Source organism: Patagioenas fasciata, chromosome 17 (genome assembly GCF_037038585.1).
Source record: "Patagioenas fasciata isolate bPatFas1 chromosome 17, bPatFas1.hap1, whole genome shotgun sequence".
Lineage (NCBI taxonomy): Eukaryota > Metazoa > Chordata > Aves > Columbiformes > Columbidae > Patagioenas > Patagioenas fasciata.
Genome location: NC_092536.1, coordinates 4945767 through 4973704, shown reverse-complemented (window position 1 = coordinate 4973704; position 27938 = coordinate 4945767). Strand labels below are relative to the sequence as shown.

Here is a 27938-nt window from a genome sequence, read left to right as displayed (position 1 = left end):
GTCAATTCAGTTTCTTTGTTTTGGAAACAGTGAGCCCTATATCCTAGACTAAAATACTACATTAATACTTCAGCTAACTGATAAGGCATAAATGTCAGGATTCAGACACTGAACACCGCTGTTTTTTGTAAAGATACAGTTCCTAGAATTGCTATTGCTCATCGTTTGGTTTGAAAGTAGCAGTTTGTGTAGTCAGTACTATATGTGAACCGCTGTTTGAGAACCTCTGGTAGCTTGAAGGACCTTATCAAGAGTGATGCGTACTGTAGAACATATTTATGACAGGCTAACAGATCAAACTTTACTGTCTATTCCTTAGTAGTATTTGTAGATCCTAATTAACCCTTTGGGGAGTTTGAGAGATTCAGATGTGAAATTTGACCCGAAGCGGGGGAAATAACCTCGCAGAGACTTATTGGTGGCCGAACTAAACTAATCCATCCCCAAAGGGTTAAACGTGAAAAAATCATTTTGTCATATTTTACTTTTTTTTTTTTCTGTTGACCTTTTTCCCCATAATTTTTCTTTAGTTTTTATACTTTCCTTCATATCATTTGTTCTGTCAGGTGTTCCCTGGCCATCGCCTTGCCCATCTCCTTCCTCTCGCCCACCTTCTCGCTACCAGTCAGGTCCCAACTCTCTTCCACCTCGGGCAGCCACCCCTACGCGGCCGCCCTCCAGGCCCCCCTCGCGGCCCTCCAGGCCCCCGTCTCACCCCTCTGCTCATGGTTCTCCAGCTCCTGTCTCTACTATGCCTAAACGCATGTCTTCAGAAGGTACAATACCACGATTTGTTCATGTTTTTGTTTGTCTTTGTTTAACTCCTTTGTGAGTTTTTAATTACAAAATTGTTTTTTTTCCTCTTCATTACTTAACCTATAATTTGTGTTTAACTTTAGTTTATCAGACTATTTCTATTAACCTTTTTTTTTATTTGAAGAACTTTACAAAAACAAAATAAAGCTGTGAAATTTCCCACGTTGGTTTGAAATAAACTCAGCTTTGTAAACGCTGCTCAGTGTCTTAACCAACAGCAACATGCAGGACCTGATAACTTTAGAAGACATTTTTAGGCATATAAACTTATATAAAATATCGATTACTTAATACAGTTCTTCCATGAAAAGCCATCTCATATTTAATGAAATAATTTAATTTTTATAAAAAACCAAAAATAATAATAGTAGTAATAAAAATGCTGTATTCAGAGAAGTGCACTGTGGAATGGGACAGGATGGGCTGTTTCTGAGGCAAATCCGTAGAAAGCTTGAGATCTGTTTGCATGGAGGCAGAACAGTCAGTTCCCCGCAGTCAGAAATACGCAGAGGAAGGCAAACCCGTGAGGCTTCGGTAACTGTACGCACAAGTATCTGAACTGAATTTACTTGTCCTCTGAGGGTGCAGCAAGGAACACATTTTTATTGTATTTAAGTGCACTTAACAACTAGCCTGCACAGCACGGTCTGTCAAGCCTGGAAAAATGCAAACTGGTTCTCCTAAACTCACTGCAAATTTGCAGCCTCTGCCATAGCTGGAGCCGCGGGAGACAGAACAGTCGTCCCGCTAATTGACCCAGTAACGCTGTTCTGCAGCTTGCCTGATGAATGCTCAAAATGGTCCGTAACCAGAAGGTGGATGGTGTTGGGCATGTCTGTATGCACTTGCATACTTTGAGCACTTGCGACTGATTTGTCAGGCATGCAGTGAACTGCTGCTTACTGCAACCTTTAATTTCTGGTACTAGAAAAGGATTGCTGGAAAGTGTATTCTTTAAAATACTTGCCTGTATATAATTTGGCTTCAAGTGTACTTTAGATTCATGGTTAAAATAGAGGCTGACATTTAAAGATTTGTGTAACCAGAAGAGGTACTTGATATTTTAGAACCTGATCTGAAACCAGAAAGCCATTATCTGAACTTTTCTCTATTATTGACCTACATTAAAAATGAACTGTAATCATCCAGGTTGCCTTCTGTTCATACGCAGTTTTTCTGTTTGAAGTATCAACGTTTGAGTCTGATCTTGGAAAGAAAACGTTTGTTAGGATGTAGAAACTGTATTGCTGCTTAGTCTCGAGCATAATTATTCTGTGGCAGTAGTATAAGCTGTCCAGAGTTACTGCATTCACTTATGACTTTAGCTTGTGGTGTTAAACATGCATGACTTGAACCATGGGATAACAATAACTTGTTTAGTTGCAGTTTTGCTGACTTGTAAATGAATTGTGAGCTGCTGCAGGCAATTCAGCCTCGGTGCAGAATGCTCCGCTGGAATTCCCCAAGAGCATTGGTCAGCCAGTGGCGACTGCTCTGTGAATAAATGTTTGGTGTCATTGACCACCTGACAAAAGCCATGGAATTTTTTTCTTTTCTGGAAAATATTTGATATCCTGGGACTGGGTTTATCCAGAGGGAACCGGGCCACTCACCTCTTCGGCTGGCTTCGAGTAAGCAATATTGGGTACTTGGATTCAGATATTTCAAATCCAGGACTCGCATACCTGATTCTATTCTGATAAAGTTTCTAAATATCAGTGAACGTGAGCTGTCGTAGCAAGGCAATGGGTGTTGCAAGTCTGGCTGGACCAATGGCTTGGCCTTTTTAGCCTCGATGTCAGTGTAAATTGCTTGACTGTATTACTGCGTTATAGAGAATTATGAGATCAGATCCAGTTTTAAGAACAGATAGTACGTTTGGGGACGTGAAGTACTTATTGTTTGGGGTTGTCTTTTTTTTCTCAGGGCCTCCACGGATGTCTCCTAAGGCACAACGGCACCCTCGAGGTCACAGAGTCTCTACTGGTAGGGGTACAATTTCAAGTGGCTTAGAATTTGTATCTCATAATGCACCAGGGGAAGCGTCTACTGCTGCAGTGGCACGAGGCAGCTCTTCAGGTGGGACGTGGTCATCAGTTGTCAGTGGGGGTAGGTAAAGCTTGGCTTATTGTAGATGGCTTGCCAGGGGCACTTTAGAGTGTGAATGCTAAGCAGAATACTGCATTTCTAGACAATTTAGGCTCTGAACGAACACTGGTTTGCTAATTTAGCTCGCTTAGGTGTAGTGGGGGAAGGATGTAGTAAAGTAGTTGGCGAGTCAGTCCTTCAAGCACAATATTATTCTCTTAACTGCAGAGAGGTTAAGTCAGATGGCGTGTGAGGAAGGAAAAATGGGGGAAGTAGCTGCTGAAAAAGAAATAATTTTCAGGAAAATCATAGAAAAGAATAGACGTTATATGTGTTCTATTTTATCACTGAATTTGGTTAATGGTAGTGTAATGGGATTTTGGTTTACAAATGAAGGAGGTGTTTATATAGAAGGTTGGTGTTTAAAGAGAAGATGAAATGATATTCAAGTTAAGTTGGATATATTTTTCCTTTAAAAATGATGCAGGTTTTAAGTAGTCATTTTGTCTTTGGATAAGCACTGTAGTAGGAGATATAGTCAGTGTCTCTTCTTTTTTGAATCTGTTAGCGTATTTTTGTTAATATTTGATTTCAAATTCAAAGCTCAGTCTTGTGACACAGGCCCTAGTCTTGAGCTTTTATAGTTGGGACCGTGTGTTAGTGAGTTGTCAGCAGCTGGGCGCTGTCCTTAATCGAAGGACAAGTGAGCAACAGTTTAAAGTCTGCTCTGTCTGCTCACTTGAAGTTAATATATGACGTAAAGCAACTAATTAGCTGCAGTGGGAGGAGCAGGAAGTGCAACTTATCATGTAAAGAATACACAGCCTTCCCTGCTGCTTTAACACAGGGGCAAAAAATAGACATCAAAGAATCTTCTTTCAATAGGATATGTTGTTTTTTTTTCAGCTGGCAAACCTCCAAAAGAGGACGCTGTAAAATGGATGTGTTTTTTCAGCCCTTTTAAAAATGTTTTCCATCTGTTTGTATGGAGACGTGACCGCCTTTTCTGTTCTGCCTGAAACTGTGTTAATGTGAGCGGTTGTACTGCCGGGGGGCTGGGGAGCGTATTGCAGTTTCACGGTGGGACTACAGGGCAGTGATATATAGCAGGGGAAAATTGCACCACGTGTCTGAAATGCTGCTTTGTAAAGAGCTAGGAAATGTACCTGAAAGGTAAACAGGTTTTCAATTACCATATAATGTTCCACTAAGTGTTTTAGAGCATGCTTTTATTCATTTTAAAAATAAGAAAATTGCTACAGGTGAGGAAACTTACGCTATAACTGTTTTTCTTGTTTTCCCGTTTGTTTCTAGTGCCGAGATTGTCCCCCAAGACCCACCGGCCGAGGTCCCCGAGGCAGAGCAGCGCTCCCGCGGGCCCGGCGCTGCCGTCTCCTCAGCCCGGTGCCATCCCCACGGAATCCGTGGCCATGCCTGTTCCAGCCGCCTCTCCCACCCCTGCCAGCCCTGCGTCCAACAGAGCCGTCACCCCTTCCAGTGAAGGTGAGGTACCCTCGCCGGGTTCCGCTGATCCCTGACAACGAATGTACCTATAGAACAGCAAAGCTGCTTTCCAAACGATGGGAAGGCTTCTGATGCATTTGATTTTACTGCACAGCAAGTTCTCATGATGCTTTAAACTAAGGCTGGAGAGAGGCTTTTTGATAAGTCTCAACGTGTCATTTCTTCTGCCCTTTAAGGAATATGGGCTTATAGGTGTTTGACTTGATTTTTTCCAGAGTGAGTGCCTGGCTGTTCTCTGATTTAAAGCAGCGTAGGCCTCTTGTTTCAAAGGATATTTTGGGTATAGTGAAAGGAAGTAAAAGCCCCAACACATTCAAGAGCACAGTCAAATGTCTAAGAACTCTCAAATCTTTGTAGCATTCTCTATGAAGAGCTCAGGCTATTGCAGATAATTTGCTCTCAGTTTATAGTTTTTTTCAGCCTAGTTAAGGTTCTGTGTATGATGAGAGGGATGTATTTGGCTGGGATGTTTTCATTTGGCTTAAAGACAGAAGACGGGCGATAACCCTGCAGGTCCTAACTAGGTAGCAGAAAATGTATAACTTAAGATTTTTATTCTGTAAGCTGAACGTGGTTAAATCTCCATTCTGTTTCTATCTTGTCATCTCTCTTTGGTCAGTTTGAGCTGTGTATAAGAGAATAACTCTGGCAATTTATTTTCTAGCTAAAGATACTAGGCTTCAGGACCAGAGGCAAAACTCTGCAACTGGAAACAAGGAGAATATAAAGCCAAGTGAGACTTCTCCTAGTTTTCCTAAACCTGAAAACAAAGGTTTGTATCAGAACCTTTTGTATATACTTGAGTAACGTAGGAATTCCAAGCACTAAACCTGTTATATCGGCCACTTCAATTAGTGTCTTAGGAAGACGTGGAGGCAACCTGGCTTGGGTGTTCTACAGCAAAAAAATGGTCATGCAGTTGTGAAGTGGCAGGTCTACAATTTTAAATGTTGTGCTGGACTCATTTCAACAACACAAAGTGTAGAGATTCTCATGTGGATGGTGTGATTTCTATTCACTTTTTTTCTGATCACAAGGGTGGTTTTTAGCTCTCTTTGCTCTGAGTGTTACTCACAATACTTCTGAGCATCATGGGCAGCATAGTTTTTTGTAACTGTACTTATTGTTATCCCTTAAATTTGATTTTCTCTGCAGCATTGCTTTTTCATTCAGTTCTCAAAAAGAAATAGTTTTCATATTGTTGAACTTGGAATCATAGAGTCATTTAGGTTGGAAAAGACCTTTAAGATTATCAAGTCCAGCCACAAACCTAACCTTGATCAGTGTTTCACTTTAATTACTAAGCCTTGAAACGCTGACGTGTTATGTTTTGAGGGTTTTTTGTGTGTGCTGCTTTGTGTTCAGCCGAGTGCTGCAGTCCCTGCACCTCAGGGTTTCTGTCTTGGTGCGATGCGTTAGAACTACAGATACGTCAGTTATGTAACGCTGTGGTTTCACAGAGTATTCTTGTGCACTTACACATGTAGTTCATGGAATTACAGCAAATTACAGAGGGAATGATATCACTGTATTTCATTTTTAGGTATGTTAGCATTGCCTTTTAGTAAACTGAGAAATGTAAGGGTTGTATGTAAAACTTGTATGAGAAATGCTTGGACAATGTTGGTCTTCTGTTTGGCAGGTGTATCTCCAATTGTTTCAGAGCATAGAAAACAGATTGATGATTTAAAGAAATTTAAGAATGACTTTAGGGTAAGTTTCTCTGTGTGTTAACTTGATGGTATCGTAGTTCTCATGTGTATCCAGATGATTATAGTGAATTGGATACACTGCATGCGTTAACAGGAAAAGAGGTTCTTGCTGTTTGTGCTTAATTTATGAAAATATCTATAAGAACTAATGCTAGATATTGTAAAATCAATTCTGATTCTTGCTAGTACAATTGCCTTATACATGTAAATGTGCATATTGACTGTACACTGAAAATAGCACTTGAAACCTGTTGGATCGTTAGGTACAAATAATAATCGCATTTACACTCCGTATGGAAGAGTTGTTTCAAAATTAGATGAAGGGCTTTGCTGAGGAAAATGGAAGGTGCGTTCATATTACTTATTTTGTGGTTGTAATGGTGTATTAAATCAGGTTAGCTTTTCAAGTGTTACTATTAAATTACACAGGGAGATGAGTGCAGCAGGTTGTCTTAAGCTTTCATGTCACTTCCTAATCAACATACAGGTCAGTTGAGTGGCTGAATAGCTTCTTTCACAGTGTAGGCTTAGAACATTGTCAATGTTCATAGATTTCTTTTCTAGTAGAAATGGGAATGTATGTTTTAAAAGGTCGTTTCCAGATGATTAAGGCCCAAGGGACTGTATTTTACTCTGTGCATGTGATAGCGTTAGATTGTCTCTCTCTCTGTATCTCAATTTACTGAATATATTCCTTGGGTCTTTTTCAGTTACAGTCAAGTTCTTCTTCAGATGCAGTGGATCAACTGCTAAACAAAACCCGAGAAGGTGAAAAATCAAGAGATGTAGTTAAAGAAAAGACAGAATCAACCCCTAAAGAATCTATCATAGAAACTGGCAGTAATACTAACTCTAATGGTGGCAGTAGCAAACCTAATAGTCCAAGTATTTCTCCTTCAATAAGTAGTAGTTCTGAGCAAAAACGAGGGCCTGAGGTAACTTCGCAAGGTGTACAGACATCTGGACCTGGAAGTAAACAAGATAAAGAGGATAAAGAGGAGAAGAAGGATACTTCTGAGTGAGTAATTACGCTTTTTAGAATAAGCACATCTGTTATTAGCATATAGCCATTTGTAGAAAAAGCTATTATGAGTCTGTAATATCCTGTTGTTTATATGGATAAGACCAATATAAGTTCTCTCTGTTACACAGAGAAAACAAGAGGTGAAGTGACTACTGAAAACCATCTCACGAGTCACTGACAGAGCTGCATTTCGAGCTCTGGTCCTTTTGATGCTTAATCTGTATCTAAATGCTTATTTGAGTGTTTTCCTGGCTCACGTCAGCTGTAGCATCAACAGCAGGAAAACTTTTATGGACACGTATAGTAAGAGTACTGTCAGTAAGAGTGGCTTTTTGCATGCCATGTATTGTTTGAGTTCTCAAAAGTCTGAATCACAGATGGAAATGAGGTATTTCACCTCTTTAAAATTTTAATTGCTGGGATGTTTGTAGATATATAGAATGATATGCTTGTAAAAGAATAACACAACACAATTTTTTGTTCTTTATGTTTAGGCAAGTTAGAAAATCAACACTTAATCCTAATGCAAAAGAGTTCAACCCTCGGTCTTTTGCTCAAGTAAGTTATTTGAATCTATTTAACGTTGCCTTTGAGTAGATCTTTTTAAGCAAACTTTTATTTGGAGGATAATCAAGCTAATCTTGCATATGCATTGCTGAACTCTGTTTGTAGCCAAAACCTTCTACTACACCAACCTCCCCTCGTCCGCAAGCTCAGCCCAGCCCCTCCATGGTGGGTCATCAGCAGCCAACCCCCGTGTACACTCAGCCTGTTTGTTTTGCACCAAATATGATGTACCCGGTTCCAGTGAGTCCAGGCGTGCAGGTAAAGTGCAGCAGATGCTGTGGATTCATTAACACTTTTCGGGTAGTTGTCAGCAAGTTGGGGAGACCTAGGAGATACAAGTTGAAACAGTGAAATGATACAGCTTGTATTACTGTTGTAAATATGGGCACAATTACGTTGTTAAGTTGTACCTGTGTAAATACTGACTTTTCCCAGTGGTCCCTCAACCTGGATGTTCTAATAGTCTCAAACACTTGTGAATTCCGGCAGCTCTTACAATTATTGTTAATCTCTGTGGAGTTCCTCCCCTCTCCTCCAAGTATAGTTGTACTCTCTTAAGGTTAAAGCAACTTTTTCTTCATCCTTAGTTTCCAGCTGTGTCCCACCAGTTTCTGGTCGTTGCAGGGGTTATTAGGATTTCAGATCTGTTACAAACCTGTCTTATTTAGTACATTGCGTGGAGCAGCAGTAGTATCATTACTTGACTGGCTGTTGTAAACCATATGGTCTTAGTTGTTTGTACGTGCAGACTTGATCACAGTGATCCAAGAAAATACCATAGGTTAGGCAGAGTTCACTAAACCACGTAACATAGCAGAGTAAAACACATCAAAGCTGAGTGGGGCCCCACTCAGACACATACTCACTTTTTAAAGGAATATTATAGCTTCAACTCTTCCTTCTGTTTCAGCCTCTGTATCCTATTCCCATGACGCCCATGCCAGTGAACCAAGCCAAGACATATAGAGCAGGTAAAGGTGAGAATAATACTGCCTGTTTGGTTTTTAGTCTGCATGCAGCATGAACACATTACAAATGTTTGTGTATGTTCTAATCCCTGTTTGTTTGTTTTCTATTGATATTTTAAATGCTATTTTTAAGAAAGAGAAGTGGAAATACTAACACATTTCTAGGTTAATTAATTCAGACAAAACATGATAAGTTTGAGTAATGGGGAGTTGCTTGGTTTGGAATCTGATTTGACAAGCAGGAAATCGTCTCTGTTACTTGGAATGTTAGAGTAAGCTGATCATCTCCTGTATTTTGTAAATGTTACAGGTTTGTTTAAAGGGAACTTTCTGAACTGGTTTTCTAGACTGCTTTACAGCAGATCCCTGAGTGGTGTTTAAATAGAGTTTTGTTTTCAATCGACAGGCAAAATTGCTATTTCTTCAGAAAGAGTATGCTATGCTACTCTTCTGGAAAGAACTAACTGCTGTTTCCAGTTTGTTCTTCTGCATTCCTTCTGCAGCAGTAACTGAACAGCTGGACTAACAATAGTGTGTTTTTAACAAGTGACACCTGGGGCTGTGGAGGCCCGAACATGTGAGGCGAGATGCTCTCTCTTGTGTGTAGTGCAGCGAAGGAGCAGAAAAATGATGGTTTTGTTTTTATAGTCATGTTTCAGATAATGCTCTAATTCTACACAGTGCATGCTTTCTTGCAGTTCTGTACAGTGGCTCATGATGGTAGGTTCCAGTGCTGCAGCTCCAGTCACTGGAGGAGGAAATTGTTTAAATGAACAAGTAGCCTTTATGAATGTAGGGAAGACAAAAACCTGCAATGTATTTCTCTTTTAAAACACTCTAACTTTACTGTGGCCTGACCCGTGAATTCTTTTGGTTGGTAACACTGATTGTTTTAATCAGAAATACATTGCTATGTACTCACTTGCTCTGTGAGGCCGCTCTTCTATTCTGAACTCCTTTTTAAAAACTTCATTATTTTCTCCATATCCCTTCTGTGTGCAGCACAGTCCTGAGGGAGCTGCATGGGTTAAATTCAGTGTCTTTACGCTGTTCAAGTTACCTCCTGTATTTATTCTTTTTCTGTTGTTGATTTACAGTGTAAACACAACCATCACTGAGTGAATTTACTGACATCTTCCCCATTTCCCTCCTTTCCTCTGCCCAAGGGCTCTGTCTGCATCGCACCCTGCAGTGAGCTCCCAGGTGCTCAGGTTAGCATAGGCCTTAGTCACAGTCTCACCTCAGCGAGCTGTGCTCACCTTCAGCTCCCATTCTCTCTCGCTCAGTACGCTGAAGTAGTTAATTCTGGGTGCCTTGCTGCTGTGGTTGGGTTGGTCCTCTTATCAGGATAGCTCAGGTAGTCCCACACTACAGCGCTCTGCTCTCTTAATCTTTATTATTCCTACTGCTCTTCTTATAGGTTGACTTGTCCCCTTCAGTGTTGACCAAGACCTAAAAGTCGCTTCTGCTATCCTGAGGGGTAGCACAGAGCTTAAAATGTGTGAATAGCTCAAATTGCGGCTGGTGGAGACCTTTATTCTGCTCTCCTCAGCCATAAGCACAAGAGATTTTAGCAGACTCAGCTTTCCAGCTGATGGGAGCATTGCTGAGTAGTTCCCATAGAGGGTGAATTAAGCCTTTTGAAGCAGACAGGATCAAATTTGATTACTGTAGGTATCCTGATAAAACCTTTCTTTCCTGTTACTGATTCTTGTCAGTCTTTCTCTCCCTACACCTCCTTTCTTTCCAAAAAAAAGTGGGCCTGGGTTTGTGCCTGTATACACGGCTCAAAAGCAGTGATGAAAATCAAACGTTTCTTGGAGAACTCCTTTTCATGCTGTTGCTTTTTGATAGCGCTCTAATACGTGGTTGAAGGTGAGGGGTGAGGATATTCCACTTGGTCACAGTGACGTTGTAATGTCAGACTTCTCAGGAAGATCATCATTCGTTGTCCCCTGTTTCTAATGTTTCTAACTCTTTGCTTTGTAGTACCAAATATGCCACAGCAACGGCAAGACCAACATCACCAGAGCACCATGATGCACCCTGCCTCGGCAGCAGGCCCTCCAATTGTAGCTACGCCACCTGCTTATTCAACACAATATGTTGCGTATAGTCCCCAGCAGTTTCCTAATCAGCCTCTTGTGCAGCATGTGCCACACTACCAATCTCAGGTAAGAGTTCTCCTAGTCTACGTGATACGTCAAAATAGAAATAACTAAGTGTCTCAGTCCTAAATACCCAGTTGTCTCCAGTCCCTAAGAGATCACTCTGAGCAGTTTCTGTGTTGTGGTGGTGCTGTAATGTGGTTCAAAGCCTGTAAGAAATTCTAAGGTCAGTGTAGAAGTTGGCATTTATTATTGATACTACCTTTATAGCTCTTTGGAGAATTCCTTTCAGGTCATGGCCAGGACATCTCCTACTTCTGTGTTCTAAAATTAAGCTATTTGGTGTACTCCTCTTACTTCAAAGGCTTTTTAATAAACATATGTAATTGTATAAATATGTAATTACATACATAAGCTTACTACATTATTAGAGTGGCAAAAATTAGCTATGCCAATGATTTTTGTCAGTTTCTAGCCCACTGCAGAAAGTATCCTTAAATTTTTAGAAACAATCGGGATAATTGTGATAATATGAAATCTTTAGTCTGCTCTGCATTTAGTGAAGCCAAGCTGTTACAGTATCTAAGTACATAATTACTGTTTAGATGACACTCGTTTCTTTGTAATAGTTCTCCAATTAACTGTCTCTTTTCTTCTTTCTATTGCACGCAGCATCCTCATGTTTATAGCCCTGTAATACAGGGCAACGCTAGAATGATGGCACCACCAACACACGCACAGCCTGGTTTAGTATCTTCTTCTGCAACACAGTATGGTGCGCATGAACAGACGCATGCTATGTATGGTAGGAAACGTTTTGTGTTATATGTAACTTTTTAAGTTCTGATGTTGTGCAGGGTTGTATTTAATCTCAAGCTTCAGACGTGGGTATCGTTCAGATTACACCCGTAGATGTGGTTTTATGTTTCATAAAATGATGAGCAGAGCATTGAAAACTGAGCCACCTGGTTAAAATGAAAACTCAAGTGTGCTGATTTCAGTAGGATGCCAGTGACCAAGATGAAATTTCAACCTGGGAGCTGCTAAAGAATATCTGCTGAAAGAAGTTTGTTCAAGTTCTCTTGATGCTCTTGACACAACATCCCTTGATTGTTTCTTGATTATAACTAGGACTTGTTTTATCGGAAGGCTATGACCTCAAGTTTCAAAACTTGTCTTTAGTTCTGACAACTTAGTGAAATGCTGTCTTTATGATACTACTAGCATTATTAACAGGATGAACACTGCTGTTTGAGCAAGATAAAATGTGTTGCTTACCTTTCTTTTTGGTAAGTCAAGAACAAGTATATGAAACAGCTTATGTATTGCTCTGACTTTGACTATTAGTCTCCAGCATTAGCAGATGGGCATATTCCAGTTGCAGTGAAGTGCTGAAAATGTGAGTTACCTTGTTGCAAAGTGAAATGTGAAAGAACTTCTGAAGCATTATAAATGTATGATAAATCAATGCCCAATTCAGAGAAAAAACCTCACTGCAAAGTGTGCTATGGAAAGAGGTAGAATCAAGGTTGTGAGAAGTCTTGGAAATTGTCATAAAATGTCAAAACAGCAGATGGTCTCTTGAAAACGTGGCATTTCAATACTTGTTATAGCATCTGAGGAAGACTTTTATTGGGTCACGTATATTATTGACTTAGATTCTAATAAAAGATTTTCTGTACCTTTAGACATCTTTGTATGTTTTCCGGTGCTTAGTTTTACACTGCTACCTAATGGAAGTCCATGATGTGTCATGAAAACGTACAAGGCTAAGGATCTGAAGTTCAGTGTGAAATTAATTCTGATTTTTAAAAGTCTGTGTCTTACCCACCAGAAAAACTCCTGTCAGAACTCTGCAGTGGTATGGTAACATAGCTGAGAAACAAATAGAAACCTTTTTTGACCCTTGGAGGAAGAACATTTGAGCTCATTTGTGCTGAAGCTGAAGCTAACTTGTAGAGATTAAGTCTTTCTCTCACAGGTCCTTGCTAATTGTATTACTTTGATCTTTTCAACTCTTGTGCTTGAGGTGTCCATGTAAACAGATCTTCTGTTTGCTGTTCCATTAGATTAAATAGAATTCCGATAAAGCGAATGATCAAAGGCTTTCAGACCTTTATTGGGGAAAACTCTCCTCTCAAATCTTAATTAAAATAAAACTAAACATGAGATAATGTGAGATTTGATTCAAAGTCGTTGCATGTGACTTCCTGGCAATTTCCCGTTGTGGACCATCCTTATCTTTTGTAACCAGTGGGTTCTACAGCACTGAAGTACCAGGCCCTTCCCTTGGCTGGCTTTGATCAGATGGCTGGATAGTTTGCTCACCGATATTCTAACTTAAAACTGTTAGATCTCATTTTGTGTTGGTTTGCAGCTTGTCTGTTTTAGATCTGTGACTGCCTACCAGTACAAACAACTAAGTTGGGTCAAACTTGAGAATTCTTTGGTATTTCCTGCCATTAATTAAATATTACTTTTTCAAGAGCACCTAATTTAACAGAAATTGAATGTCCTTCTGTGTTCTTTCAAGTAACTACTTGGTGACTTCTAAATATTCTCCCACCTTCCCAGTAAATGAACAAGTGCTTGAAATTCTTGTTACTGAGACCTCTCAGCCCAGCCGGATCGTGAACTCCATATGAGACACTTGTGAATTTTTGAGTAAGTTTTTGCCATGTGCAAGTGTGTTTATTGCCTAGTGAACATGAATTGGCCTCAATGTACCCTTAATTTACAAATCTTGCAGTTAGCCGCACACAAAACGACCTCTGATGTAGTGCAGCACACTCTCAATTCCAATTTTTGCAAGTCTTCCACGTGCTGAGTACTTGAAGACCTTGCCTAGATGGATTGTGTTTCCTCCAAATGTGTTCATCAGTAACATATTCACTTCAACTTCTGTTTATCAAGCTGTGAACGCTTGGAGAAAATGTAGAAATGCCCAAGGTGATAAGTATAAGCTGCTTCTGGAGTACATTGCTAACGAACAACGTGCTGGAACCATTCGCATCTGATTGAGTGACTGTAAGAAAGTATCCATAACTTACGTTCTGTGTTTTGGGAACCTTAAGTTTACTCACAGTATCTTTGAACTAAAATACCAATGCACTTTGATTCTGGTCCTGTCTTAAAAAACTCATTTGAACAGAGTAAGAGCTTCCTGAGAAACACCAACTGCTGCCTTTGATTTCTGGAGCACCTGCTCAAACAAGTTCTCAGATTTCCTTTTGGCTCTTTAAGATTGCTATCTGATTTAAAAATATATATATTATTATCTATTTAAAAATTTATTTTTTTCCCAGTTGATATCACAATTCAGAGGGTTATGCTGCCCTTTTATCCTTCAAGGTACTACTGCTTTCTTTGAAATAATTCTTGCAAAATTCACTCAATGTTTTTCCTGTGTATGTGGTAGAGAGAAGATGTCTGCAAGGAGAACCACACTGAGATGTGGGGGTTGGGGGGCTCTGCTCATGAAGTATTCTTAACATGTAAAATGTTTTCTGGTGAGACCTGAAACTCCAGTAATGGTTTGGGACAAGTTGAAAGCCTATGGCCAGTAGTAGCTGCCTGCTAACGAAGAGAAATGCCTGTTAATCCGTTAAGTGAACCAGTTTGGGGTTTATTTTCCTTCCTACCTCATGAAGAGATAGCCAAATCCAGAATACATACAGTGACCTACGCTTGTTGATAAGCACTCTTCCATTGTAAAGAAAATTATTTCTATCTGATGCTGTTTAATGGGATATTTCTGCACTTCTGCGATGTCCTTGCCGGTGGTTCCAGTGTCCTGCTGCTGTCTTGCACCCACTGTTGCCAAGAGCTGGAGAGAAGCTGAGCAGCTGAGCTGCATGGTCACCAGCAGACCCAGCTAAACCTGCCGGAGGAGCGTTTAAATCATTGGGTTTTCCCCCTCAAAACACAATTGAGAAAGGACAGTGTTCAAGCAACTATCTTTCAGTCAACTGCCAGACAATAAATGTCTGTTAAACGCTTCAGCTCTGGAGACCTCAGCTACTTAGATGTCCTTATGGAGGGAAGTTTGAAACGCAGGCGCCTTTCAGTGCCGCACACACATACCTGAACGCGGAGCTGTCATTCCTGGCCCGTGGGTTTCAGAACACGGTGCCTGCCTGGGGAGCGTCGGCTCTGGGTGATGTCCCTGGCACCGATACCCTGGGCTGGTCACGTTTGGCCACGTTAGCAGTTCCACTGCTCAGTCTGTGGCACACACAGAACTGAACTTGTGCCATTAACCAACCGTATTTTCTGCTAAGTAGAGGGTGGATATATTCATTCCTGTGATGATGAACTTGTGTTAATCTTACCATGCAGCTGAACTGCCTGTGTTTCCAGGTAACTGGAGTCCTCAGAAAAACTTTACTTTTGTGTTTAAAACCAACCTTGTGTAAAACCAGAACTTGGTTTTATACAGCTGCATTTCCTGGTTTTTTTGTGCTCTCATTTCTGTCCCCATTCTCCCTTCCCTTTTCCCCTTCTGCATATGTTTTACTGGTCTGGTGTTGTCTCTAACTTTATCTGGTTTCTGTCTCAGCAGTAGAGTAAATTCTATTACCCTGATAGTACAATGGTGGATATAATATAAACTTCAGAGGATTCTCCAGGGACTAAGAGTGAACCAGTCACCAAAGGTGTCTTGGAACTGTTAAGAATGGCAGTGATATAGCTGAAAAAACAAGGGGCCAATTTCTGTTTTAATGTAATTATGTTTTAACCTTCTCATTACAGTGGACTGTAATAGACCATTAAGTGACATAAAGCTTATTTCTGTGTTGCTTAAGAACTGAATACCTCAGTGTCACAGTGTAGAAGGAAGGCTTACCTGAGACTTGTATTGTTTCATTTCCACTCATTTGTGAAACTAAATATCCAGCTCTAATAGCACCTAAGTAAATAAAAATATCTGCATGGTTCTACAATCTTTAAAAAAGAAAAAAAATGATGCTGACCTTTCCAGAAGACGGGAAGTATGCACATGGCAAGAGGCTAATTTACCTTTCTATTTCCCAAATTCAGCATGTCCCAAAATACCATACAGCAAGGAGACAGGCCCTTCTTTCTACTTTGCCAGTGAGTTGGGTTTTTTGTACTAATTTTGATTGTACAGAAAAAGCACTTACTAAAGAACAGATGTTAAAGGAATGGGACGTGTTGAGGGAACAAGTTTCCTTGCACCAAACCAGTATGGGGAAAACACAGGAAGGTTCCTTCCCATGGACAGGGGCATGAAGCTGTTGAACAGATTTATATGACCACAGGAAGCTGATCTGTCAGTCTTTCAAAATGTATTTTGTATGCTGAATAATTTAGTTTTAGCACCCAGTCTTTTAATCTGCAGCCAGAATTGAGTGCTGCATGTGGATAACCTCTGCCTAAAACCTGGGTCAGCGGCCTCACTCCCTTTCTTTCATGGCCCAAATGGAATTTTAAAACTGGGGAAGTTAATCTGCGTCTGAAAAGGAGAAGTGTCTTGTGCCTCTTGTCTGTAAAAAGCTGTGGCTCAAGTTCTGAGCCCCTGGGAGGAAATAACTTGAGTTGCAGCTGAGATGAAGGAAACTTTTTGCCGAGTTACTTCACTGCCATTATTATAATAAGAGAGCAACCAGATGAGGGCTCCGTGCCGGTGTAGCTGCTTCCTTGGCAGATAACGTTAGGTATCGGTGGTACCCGAGCCGGTGACCTGTGTCAGTGCAGGGATGGGCGAGGGGCTGATGTTCTCCGTGCTCGGTGCACACCAGCTAACGCAGACTCCAGCTGCCTGCCTGTATGGGAAGGGCGGATAAAGAAAGAAATCTGCCTTGTATTTTGGTGTTCTTAGCACTTGGAGGAAACTGGTTTGGGGAGAAATGGGGTGGTTGCAGGATGGACTGTCCTTGTCACCCAAGACATGGGAAAGGACTGAAGTTCCAGGATATTTTCAACCGTTCTCCTGTCCTGTTGTGTCTGCAAGCCCATGCAGCCTATGCCAGGGACTCTTGGTTTGGTTTGGTTTGTTTTTTTTAAGTTAGCTCATGCAAGAGGGATGTGAGAAATACCACTTGTTCTCCAAAAATCTCTTCTGGAACAGACTTCCTGTGTTCCTTGCACCGAAATTGTTCCGCGTGAACTGGTGCTGTGGGATGCCGACCTGTCCTGTTTTCACGCGTCTTGGTTTGGTGCACTGAAATAACTTTAAAAAGCTCGTTCCTTTCGTGGATAATCTTTTAAGTGAAGTCCACTCTACCTGTGTAAAATGACTTCTTGAAATGTTTGTGTTATGAAAGAAACATTTGCTATTTCTTTGCTTCCTACCATTCAGGTCTTTTAAATGTAGTTATCCTCACCATCTTACTGGGTCTGGCAATAGTTTTGATGTTTGTTCACTGGTCAGTTCTTGAAAATAGGCTCTTCAGTGCATCTGGGACGATGACCAACCATGACCACCATTGGCAGCATTAAAATTCCTACCAGGGAAAATAGGAAATTACATTTATCTGGTTTTTGCATATACCCTTGTAGCTGGGAGCTCTGCTTGATTTCTGCTGCTCTCACCTCTTTTGATTTCAGCTTCTTCTGTGGGTTTGGTGGCTGCCTACTGCTTGTTTGCCTCTCAGAAAAACGGGTTGCACTTTTGTAGTCAAATTCAGTAATTCAATCCATCTGATATTTTTGCTCACTTCATTACCGAATCGCTTATCTTCACTGTGTATCCCGGCAAGGTTAGTGCAGTTCAATATTACGTTAGGAAACAACTTGTTGAAAAGACGCTGCAACCAAGCAGGTTGGCCCAGGGAGTGTTTCTTGCGGAGAGGAACGTGAGGCATAAATGGTGAGAAAACCAGTGTATTTCTACTGCGATGGGCGAAGGTTACTTGCAGCAAGGAGATATGTGGAGCTGTTTTGTGCTTTCCTAGACCTGTCTCAGCACGACTAGATGGCCATTTGGAAGATCTCCAAAGTACTGACTGAGGGAAAATCTTGGATAATTTGCAATACTTTTTTCTTCTTCCTCACCTCCTGTTTCATCTCGTGTGCTGTTAGAGATCTGTAGTGAGCTGTTGTGATGAACAGGCACAAATCCTTGACAGAAGGTCCCAGTGAAGGTGCTTTAGTTACGACTGAGCAGCTGAATCTCTCATGGCTGTTTTGCAAGGCTTCTTCCGCAGGTTTCAGTGCTTTGTCAAGAGCTGCCCATTGCACCAGCTAAACGGGGAAAACCTTTCACATTTCTAGAGTTGAAGTTTGCACTCGGGGTTTGAACTACCGATGATCTGTGCACGTGTTTCAGTCTGGCTGCTGCTCATCCTGAACTGTTCTTGGTTTGTATGTGGTGTCTGTACAGGATTTAGATAAGTGTCCATGTAATGTTTTTTTGAAAGACACTTTTAATATTGCTGTTACAACCTAATTTGCAGCAGCGTCTGAACTAGTTCTAACCAAATTTGTAGAGCTTATTGAAGTAATTTGTTACAGACAAAATGGGGGAGAGGAGACGCTAGGCAAATAAAAATTCTTTAGTATAAAAAATGTGGTACTTTAAATGCAGAGCTGTGTATCAAAGATATTAGAAGGTTATGGAAGAGCTGCTGCTATGACAAAAACTTGATCCTCCCCCCACTTCTGTATCTCTATCTATTCTTCAGTTTAACCGGTTTCTGAAGAGAGAAATTCTTCATTGTGAAGTTTTATTGTATAATGTATCTGCTTTAAAACAACTTAGTTTATTATTCTCTCCTATAAAGAAACAAAAGATGAATTACACAAATGGTTTAAGGGAGTACCGCGTTATTTTCGGGGCTCTTAACAAGTAATGTGGCAAGATGCGGGAAGCCTTGAATATCTTACAACTTGGAATTAATTTTCGTATACGTTCTAAAACCTCCTGAATGGGGTTGAAGTTAATTTGCAGTCAGGCGAGCCAGCCCTGCGGCAGCGGGATGGGAGCAGAGCAGGATTTCGGTAGCGCACCCTTCGGCAAACAAGTCAGTCCCTCTCTGCCATTTATTTCTGGTACTTTGACAGAGATAATAACTCCTGGACTTTGTCAGAGTGTTGTATAATAGCGAGGCTGAGAAATTTTCCTGCTGTGGGAAACTGTAAACTTCGTAACTGTAAAAATGATCAACGTTTCCATCGATAATTTTGGTGTAGTCCTTGTAAAATAAAGAACAGTGGTTGAAAGTCAAATAGAAACATGGTTGAGATGCTGCTGCAAAATAATTTTAGCAGTGATACGAAAAGAACCCCACACTTTCTTGCATTTGAAAGCGTAACAGAGCGCGATGGCAGAAGATACTGATAGTTTTGCCAGTCTGCATAGAAAAAATCAAGGTGTTTTCCAAACCCCGCTGAATCAGAAATGCTCATAGCACATTAGTGTGTGTGTCCATTCACAGGCTCATGCATAAGCGTGTTAGGATCAACTCAAACTGCAGGAATGTGGGGTTACAAATGTATTTGAAGTTCGTCTGCATTAATAGCCTGGAACTGTAGTGCACATCACTGCTGGACCGTTTGCTTGGTGCAGATTTAATGGAGCTTTCAAGACAGCAGGACGGGATTAAGTTCAGTGGGGTAGGCACTTATTATATAGAGACCTTCACAGTGGCTTGCACAGGGGAGAAAAATCTCAATTAGGCAAAAAAAACCCTGCCTAGATGTGTTCTAGGGAGTTGGAATATTGTGGAACTAGTATTTGTAAGCTTTCTAGCAAACCAAGCTGGAGGAAAAGGAGGACTTGCACAGGGCAGTAGCGTGTCCGGGATTGCTGTCCCTTTGAGACTTGTTTTTGCTGACTAGCATCGTGCTTTCACGTGCAGCTCCATTTTTATCCATTTTCTCCACCCATCTTGGCTTTCATCCCTTATATGCGCACAAGCAGTTCTGTGTATTCGTGAACTTAGAGCCCAGCACAGCAAAACTCTTCAGAAGCTGCGGTTATTTGGAGAAGTGCGATACCGCGTCTCACAGCCGTGAGTACATGGGGCAGGTGGTTGCAGCATCGCAGTCGCACCCCGAATTTCTCCCTGTGCCCTAATGTTCAGGTTTCTTTATGAGGGCAAGAAAACACCCCCAAAAACCCATCACTTCTAAAGGTACACTGCAGACAGGCACTTCAGCAGCCATCGAGTTCTCATGTCATCACACCCCACTAAAAAAAGCTGTAACCTGATAGAGAATAAGCAACAATTAACTTTTCAGAATGACAGAAAGGTACCAGAACAAGCAAGTTTCAGGAAACAGAGTCGGGAGCAGGTTGATCGTTCACTTAGACTGTTTGTCTTTTAGTGCTGTTGTCAGCAAAACAAGCCCCACTCTTGGCAAACTGTAACAGCAGAGAGAGCCGTGCGCATTGGCGTGGGCTGGAGCGCAGCTGCAAGCTCAACTGTTTGTTGCACACGTTCTAAAACCAACATAGATGCATTTTTTAGGGTCTCACTTTCCAGTTGCATGCTTGGTCTTTAAAGGAGGGTTTGCTGTCATTACGGATTTTCATACTTTGCTTGATTCCCTCAGAATTAAACCCCATGATTTAGCGTGGCCTGTTCTGGAGCAGTTCAGGACTCTTCAAGGAGAGACTTGTTGATATGAGTTTGTTGTTGGAGACTGGTACGGCTGTAGCAACAGATGCGGTTTCACTGGTGTGAAAGTTTTATGTTGGTTTTTTTCCTTTTTTGGAATTTCGTACCTTATTTGCTACTGTTTCAAGGAATTAAGAGTTTCTTGGCAGTGTTGAGAAGCTCAGAGAATGGTGGTGATTCAGAACATTCCCTTGAGGGGGGAGAAGGGGCATCATTTTAATACAAGATACTGTCTTCAGCAAAAATTTGATGCTCACAGAGCCTCAGTTTTCTCCACTGTTACGTATATGCTCTGTGTCCCTATAGCTTTTAAGCATACATGCAGTGTATGTGCTTTACACTGACTGTACTGTGAGCAATTTCCAGAAGAGTAGCATGGTGAGGTTAGCCAGGTATAAGGCCAAAGAATTTTTGGATGGTGGAAATAAAAATGGCTTGTAACACCTTTGAAAAGTATATTTCAGGAAAAACTAAATTGTATGAAAATGATAAATTTGATATTTTTAAACTGGTCTGTTTGACAAAACAAAAGATGGAATACTGTTTTTTTTATGTAGTATCTGTTACATTGTCAAGCTAGGGAAGATGAACTGTCTAATTATGGTTATTTATAGACTTTCCTGCAAAACCAAACTACACAAAAGCAAGGTAAGATACTCAGCTATTTGCAAGATAAATATTTTTTCTTAGAAGGGGGAGGGAATTTATTTACAGTATGTTTGAGATATTGCAAAATCTTCGAGTGCAGATGGTGACTTGACAAGACGCATGTTCCGTACCTGTTGTTAAATGTTCTTCTTTTTCATCCTAGTTTCCACCGGCTCACTTGCTCAGCAGTATGCCCACCCTAATGCTACCCTGCATCCGCATCCTCCGCATCCTCAGCCTTCTGCCACCCCAACTGGCCAGCAGCAAAGCCAACATGCTGGAAGCCACCCTGCTCCCAGCCCCGTGCAGGTAACAGCTCGAGGAAGTGAATGTCTTTACATTGGATTTAACACGCTCTGCTGGAAGGGATTGCATCAGACTGATGCTTGATGTTGATATATTGATTTCTCTGAGAGGAAAAATGGTGAGATGGAGCAGTTACCCAAACGAACTCCATGTGGCAGATCTCATGCAGGAGTTGTCTAGATTCCCCTCTGTTTTTTGGAAGGAAGGAAGTAGAGCTGTATGATGTAATTTTTCTCTGTGTGCAGTGGCTCGGTGGTGGTCTCATGACATAGTTTGTCATATGAGCTAGCAGGGAAACTTGTGGCAGTCCCTATTGCATAGTAAGGACCAATATCAAGAGTCCAGCCATTCATTTCTCCCTCTTCGCAGGGGATGAGGTATAGCTTGTTTCCATGTTACTATTAAGGGAAGATCATGGTTTTATCAGAGCTTTAATATGACTGGAGTTACAACTGAAAATAGCAGATAAATGCTGAGAAGTGTTTGATTGTATTTTGTCAAAGATAAGCAGCTGAAATCAAAATAGGTCTTGCGATAGTGCTGCATGCTTTCATTACCTGCTGGTGGTAACTTTGGGCTGCTAAATTCAGCTGTGAAGTATGTCCAGCCCCATGCTTGCAGGGTCTCCTTATTTTTACCTGTCAGTGTAGGTTCTGTTTTCCAGGCTCCTGCTCACGTAACTGCGAGGAGAAAATGAGCCTGATGGAGTTGAAATTAGTTTCCTCCTGACTGTGGACAGGGTGATCCCTGGATGTCCTATTCACTATCGAGAGCGGTTTTGCAAACCTGTCTCACTCTGGTTTACAGGATAAACGTATCTCACTTAGAGACCATAACCTAAATCATCTTCTGTCTTCTTTGCAGCATCATCAGCACCAGGCTGCTCAGGCACTCCACCTGGCAAACCCACAGCAGCAGTCGGCGATTTACCACGCAGGTCTAGCTCCAACCCCACCTTCCATGACGCCAGGCTCCAATACGCAGTCTCCACAAAATAGTTTTCCTACAGCACAACAAACAGTCTTCACCATTCATCCCTCCCATGTTCAACCTGCATATACCAATCCGCCACACATGGCCCATGTCCCCCAGGTAAACACAGTTTAACAACCTTCAAGACTAAATGTCTGAATGCCACAAAAGTTAGGACAGTCGGGCCTGCTGAAGTGATTTCCATTCTATCACCTCTCAGCAAAGACTACCTGTTGTGTTATTTAGGTTTCTGTCTGTACATTGCCTTTATTTAGAATTTTACAAGATATTCGGAGCTCAGCTTCCAACACTCAGTGCATCTACAGCTGTAGTTTAACGGAGACATCTTAAGGTGGCACTGCTACTGAAAGAAATTGAGCTCTCTTCCCAGTTCCCAGCTCCCACCCTTGCCCTGCCCCACCATTCTGCTCACAGAACTGTTTGACCATGCAGCAAAACAGACTGGGGACATGATTCAGCTGAAATGTGCCTCCCCAGCCCCCAGTTTAGGCTAATTTTCAGTCAAATCAGTTCACTGCATGACCCCAGGAAGAGCTGGCATACAGAAAGGTTGGAGGTGAGAGCTGTGCGGAGGAAGGCTGAACTACTGCTCTTGGTGGCAGTTTTAAGCTCTGCGTTGTAGTCAAATTGATACGATTCCATCCAATAAAAGATTTTACACAGCATTACTAGGGAGTAGCAGTGCACTGCAGTGGGAGATAGGTGAGATTCAGTTCAGATGACTGCAAGACAATCCTTGCTGAAAGAAAAGCGTGCGCGTGTGTGTGTGTGTCTGTGTGTGGTTCTGAACGAACTGCTCATGCAGGACATCCCCCGTCCTTGTTGGGCAACTTAAAGACCAGTCCTTGCTTCAGGATCAGACACCCACTTCTCTTAACTGCTCTCTTGTGGTCAACTCACTGAAAAAAAGAAGGATTTTGGGAAGGGAAGCACATGATTGATAAATCGAGACCTCTGTCTAAAGCAGGGTTACAAAGATTTTCTGATGTTTTCTAAATCTCATGGATTTAGTGTATTTTGTCAAGAAATGGACAATTAATCAGTAGTTTTTCCTGCACAGTTCTTCTGCAGGCTGAGTACTTGGTGTCTGTTTTATACCTTCTCATACAGGTTAACAGTAGTTTGGGATCTCATGACTAACTGTCATTAGGGACGTTAGTCTAATAGCTGTCCAGTCCTTTGCCGAATTCTGATTGAATCTGGTCCCTGGGACAGTCAGTTAAGCCAACAAATTAATAGTTATTTAGGAATCGTTTTACCAATGTTGAGTTTTTAGCTTTTTTTAATCTGTTAGGCTTTCTATTTCTCTGCTTTTGTTCTGTGGGAGGATAAGGAGAGGATGTCCTACTCAACTACTGCTGTGGCATCTTGCCCTGTCCTCCCAGGCTCTGGTTTTTGCCCAAAACAAGATGACTTGCTCCGCTCTGGTGTGACAGCAGTGATGTGGATGCCTGGGTTGTAGAGCTTCTCCAGGTGCCTTCCACAGCCCTTCAGAGGGTCTCGAAGCTCCTGGGTTAGCAGCACGTTGAAACGTGAAACACATTTGTTTCAAGGCCAGCTTAAGGATAAAACGCCCTGAATTGTGCTGTATGCATCATGGCCAGGCCCACGCCTGCGCTATAGGATGTGACCGTTGCCTTCCTTTCTGTGTGCCAAGCGCTTAATAAGCAAAACCTCGTTAAAGTAAGTCAGATGGAACTTTCAGTCAGAAGTGACTGCTCGGTCAGGGTTTTTTAGCAATCGCAGGCAGAGTTTGCCTTACCCAGGACTCCTGGCTTGCGCAGTCTCTTCTGCTGTCATTTTTTAGTATGAAAACTGAAGTCTATCATCCATGATACTTACACCAGACTAACTGACTTTGCAAAATTAAGTAGTCCCTCAGAAATCTCTAATGAAGGAATAACTACAGTTCTGTAAGAAATTTTAAATGGATGTTAACTAATCACCAGACTTAATAGTTTCTTAGCAGCCTCATTTCCAACTTCCGAACACAATTTTGAAATACCATGTAGAAGGGATTTCAGTTAGGCTGACACCAGGGGATCAGTTGAATTTCCCTTTAGGTTATCAGATGAATCTTGAGTGGTTAGATATCTCACTTGAGAAACAGTACTTGAAAATTCATTACAGAGTACTGTCAGCTGCCAATTTGCAAAGCGTTTTGAGCCCCAGCAGAAAATTTTTATCCCATGTGTGTGTTGAATACAGCTGCTGTATGAATAGCTGCTTTATGATGATGGCTGCTATAATAGCATGTTTGTCAAAGTAAAAATGGTGCTGATCCTGAAAGGTATTTCTGTTTCGCAGCCTTATCTTCTAAGCCTTTTTTAGAGCAAGAGTGAGATCTGAATTGCAGTTCCTGCCTTTAAAGGCTTCTTGAGTGCTACTAATACAGTGCAAGTCTGAGGAATGTCTGTGATGAGTCAAGTAACCCTTTTGTCTTTAAGAAATAAAATTGTAGCCACTACCTGCTATCTGTCTTTACTGGCATGTGAAACTTGGGAGGCTCCAGTTCCTGCACCGTAGTCCTCTGCTAATGGGATATGGCAGAAGGACAAAACAAACCTTAGATACAAATGCTTTTTTTTCTTTTTTCGTTCCCAAGAGAAACCCCCAAGAGCTCCAAGAGTTCCTTAATCTTTTGTGTTTTGAAGAAACTAGCGTTTACTAGCTTTTTAAACCAAAAAATTGATGACCTCTGGAGTCACAAGCTGCTCTGAGCTCAAGAAGCCAAGTGACAAGTGGCTGAACTCATTTGCCAGAAGGCGATCAGCCATTCTAAAGATTAATCTCCTTTTTTCTGCTGAGACCTAAGATTACACAAGGACCTTTACTGTGATGATCTTAACTGGAAACAGAACAAAGCTGAATTAACAGTACAAAGGGATGAAATCACTCGGAGTGGCTGCTCGGGTGAACAGTGGTGTGGGCGCAGGTCCCTGGGGAGGGCGGTTTGGGGGCAGGAGTTGTGCGAGGAGCAGCTGGGGAAGCGGTGCCAGATCCCAGCGTGAAATTCCTATCTGTACCCAGTGCATTCTCCGCATAGGAAATGCTTTGATCCAGGTTACTGACAGTAATGTTTTGAAGATGTGTTGCTGAGGTGTTTGATTTCTTTTTTCATATCCCACTGTTAAATGCTGGCAGTTTCTCTCAGCGCTCACTGTCCAAATGGCTAAAATTGAGAATGTGACTCAGAGCCAGCAGTAAAGATTTGAACCCTTTTTGTTTTTTCTTTTTTAATTATTTTTATGTTAAGATTTCTGACTTAATCCCTACAGCTAATCTAGTTAAAACGGAGTACATCTCCAGATTTACTGGTACAGCTGGAGAAAGAAACTTCTGCCAGTCATGTGGCCGGGAGTGATGCCTCCTTGTGACCATGATACTAAAGAGCTCTTTGTTTCAGGCTCATGTACAGTCAGGAATGGTTCCTTCTCACCCAACTGCCCATGCTCCAATGATGCTAATGACGACACAACCACCTGGTGGTCCCCAAGCCGCCATCGCTCAAAGTGCACTACAGCCCATTCCCGTCTCGACAACAACACATTTCCCCTATATGACGCACCCTTCAGGTGAGGAGTGTGTGCCCGCGAGACCTGCACCGTAACTGAGCCAGGTCGGAGTGGTCAGAACTGTTGTGAAGCAGATTTGGGGGAAAAGAAAACATAAAAATAAACCAAAAAAAACCAAAAACCAGACCTTAAGATGTCCTTGTGGAGTGGCAGGCTGCTGAGGGCAGACTCTTCTGCGTTTTGTGAGCCTAAACGTACGAGATTTAGCTAATTTAGCCAAAAATCCGCTTCTCTCTAGCGGAAGTAGAGAAGCGGATAAGGGCGCGGACGCCGGCGCTGTGGGACTGTTCTGTTCAGTTTTGCCATGGGGGATGGACTGTCTGTGTAGCCTGTTTTTAGTGATCTGGGGGTTTATTGAATTTAAAGTGATCGGTCGTGAATATAGGAGTGAAAATGTTGTGTGGGAGTAAGGCTGTTAGACTCCTAATGACTGAAGTGACGACTGAAATCTAATCTTTAATTCAGAATAATATTCTGCAGCTTTAATTTTGGGAAAAGTAGGTGCTGTAATGACTTCTTTCCGCTTTAAATTTAACCTTTACCTACGTTTATTGTAACTTGTTTCCAAACAGCCTCTAAACTTTTGTAGTGAACTAGATAACCTGGTTTTGTTTCTTGGGGAATGTGTGAGCAGGACGAGGCTGCTTTCTGAGGGGTTAGGTAGGGGAAAAACCACCCAAAGGACATCTTGATATGTGCAGGGTTTTGTCTTGTTCATTTAAAATTTAAAAAAAAAAAAAAAAAAAGAAGGAAAAAGAAAAACAATTAAAAATAAAATGTAAAGTTGAGCTCAGTAGTTGTCCTGTGACCACTTGACTAGCAAACTGTTGTGTGGCTTGCCAATTTATTATTTACATTTGAACTTTTTTTTTACAGTACAAGCCCACCACCAACAGCAGTTGTAAGGCTCATCTGGAATAACTGAAAGGCTGGATACCTTTTGTAGGCCAAATACCCTCCTTCTACTGCTTCTGCCAACTGGAAGCACAGAAAACTAGAATTTCATTTTATTTTGTTTTTAAAAAAAAAAAATACAAAACAAAAGAATTTGATTTCTTGTAACATCCACTAGGAATGCTAACAGTTCATCTTGCAGTGGGAGAGATTCGGACTGAGTAGAGGCATTTAGGAACTTGTGGGCTATTCCATAATTCCATGCACTGTATCTGAGTCCTGCAAGTGCCCCAACTCTGCTTGCTGAAAACTGGAAGTTATTTATTTTTTATTGACCCTTCAAAGTTCTGAACTCATCAGCTAGCAAAAGAAGTAACAAGAGTGATTCTTGCTGCTATTATCACTAAAAATCAAGACTCGGAGATCCCTTTTACTTCTAACTAAACTTGAAAACAGGTTCAGTAAGAAAAAAATTCTAATCGTCAAACTGATGAATTATTATTTATAAATCACGTTTGATGAGAGAATCACTATCGTGAGACAGTGATGTAACTTTTAAGTTAAGAAAACTTTTACTTTGTAGATAATATAAAATAAAAACTTAAAAAAAAAAATAAAAAATAAAAAAAGTTTTAAAAACTGACCCACTCGGTGTTTGTGTCTTGTTTTACCACTTTAAACGTGCTCTCTCCGGCTTTCGATCCCGTTGAAGCAAAGGTTTTATGGAGCGCCGGGTAAGCTGTGCGTGTGTTTGTGGTGTGATGAACCGAATCCATCGCGTGTGGCTCGCAAAATACACCAAAGGTTTCACATCTGGGGTTCGGTGCAAGGTTGTGAAGAATTTCTGGGGTTCGGGTCTGTTCCCAACACCTCAGCCTCGCGCAGCGCCGTCGCGGAGGTGTCAGAATGGGGCCCTGAGGAGCGAGACGGTCAAACCGCACGAGCCGAGGTGCTGCTGGAGAGCCGAGAATGTGGGGTTGGAAGGGACCATGAGGATCGTCTGGTCCAACCGCGGCAGAAAAGGAAAGGAAGAAGTTGGGGTAAGCGTTCCTTGAAGAAAGATGGGGGGGAAAGACATGAGAAAGCAACTGTCACCTGCCGCGCTAACACACAGAGTAGTTAAACTGCTTG

The 27938-nt window shown here is 41.5% G+C and overlaps 1 protein-coding gene across 11 annotated transcripts in view; it reads left to right on the top strand.

Annotated features, from left to right (window-relative positions):
- ATXN2 (ataxin 2) overlaps positions 1 to 27450 on the top strand; it is a 50263-nt gene extending 22813 nt beyond the window's left edge. The window contains exons 10-25 of one of the 11 annotated variants that reach the window (XM_065851722.2): positions 567 to 776; positions 2743 to 2925; positions 4219 to 4407; positions 5093 to 5200; positions 6071 to 6141; positions 6851 to 7158; positions 7659 to 7722; positions 7837 to 7989; positions 8642 to 8702; positions 10689 to 10873; positions 11480 to 11612; positions 15848 to 15901; positions 21203 to 21348; positions 22210 to 22437; positions 25745 to 25913; positions 26790 to 27450. In XM_065851722.2, the coding sequence (XP_065707794.1) occupies positions 567 to 776; positions 2743 to 2925; positions 4219 to 4407; positions 5093 to 5200; positions 6071 to 6141; positions 6851 to 7158; positions 7659 to 7722; positions 7837 to 7989; positions 8642 to 8702; positions 10689 to 10873; positions 11480 to 11612; positions 15848 to 15901; positions 21203 to 21348; positions 22210 to 22437; positions 25745 to 25913; positions 26790 to 26818 (2291 nt within the window). In that variant the 3' untranslated portion in view covers positions 26819 to 27450. Of the gene's footprint in view, positions 1 to 566; positions 777 to 2742; positions 2926 to 4218; positions 4408 to 5092; positions 5201 to 6070; positions 6142 to 6850; positions 7159 to 7658; positions 7723 to 7836; positions 7990 to 8641; positions 8709 to 10688; positions 10874 to 11479; positions 11613 to 15847; positions 15902 to 21202; positions 21349 to 22209; positions 22438 to 25744 lie in introns of all 11 variants that reach the window. The other 10 variants (XM_065851720.2, XM_065851728.2, XM_065851723.2 and 7 more) reach the window with 10 other exon arrangements.
- The last annotated feature ends 488 nt before the right edge of the window (positions 27451 to 27938 follow it).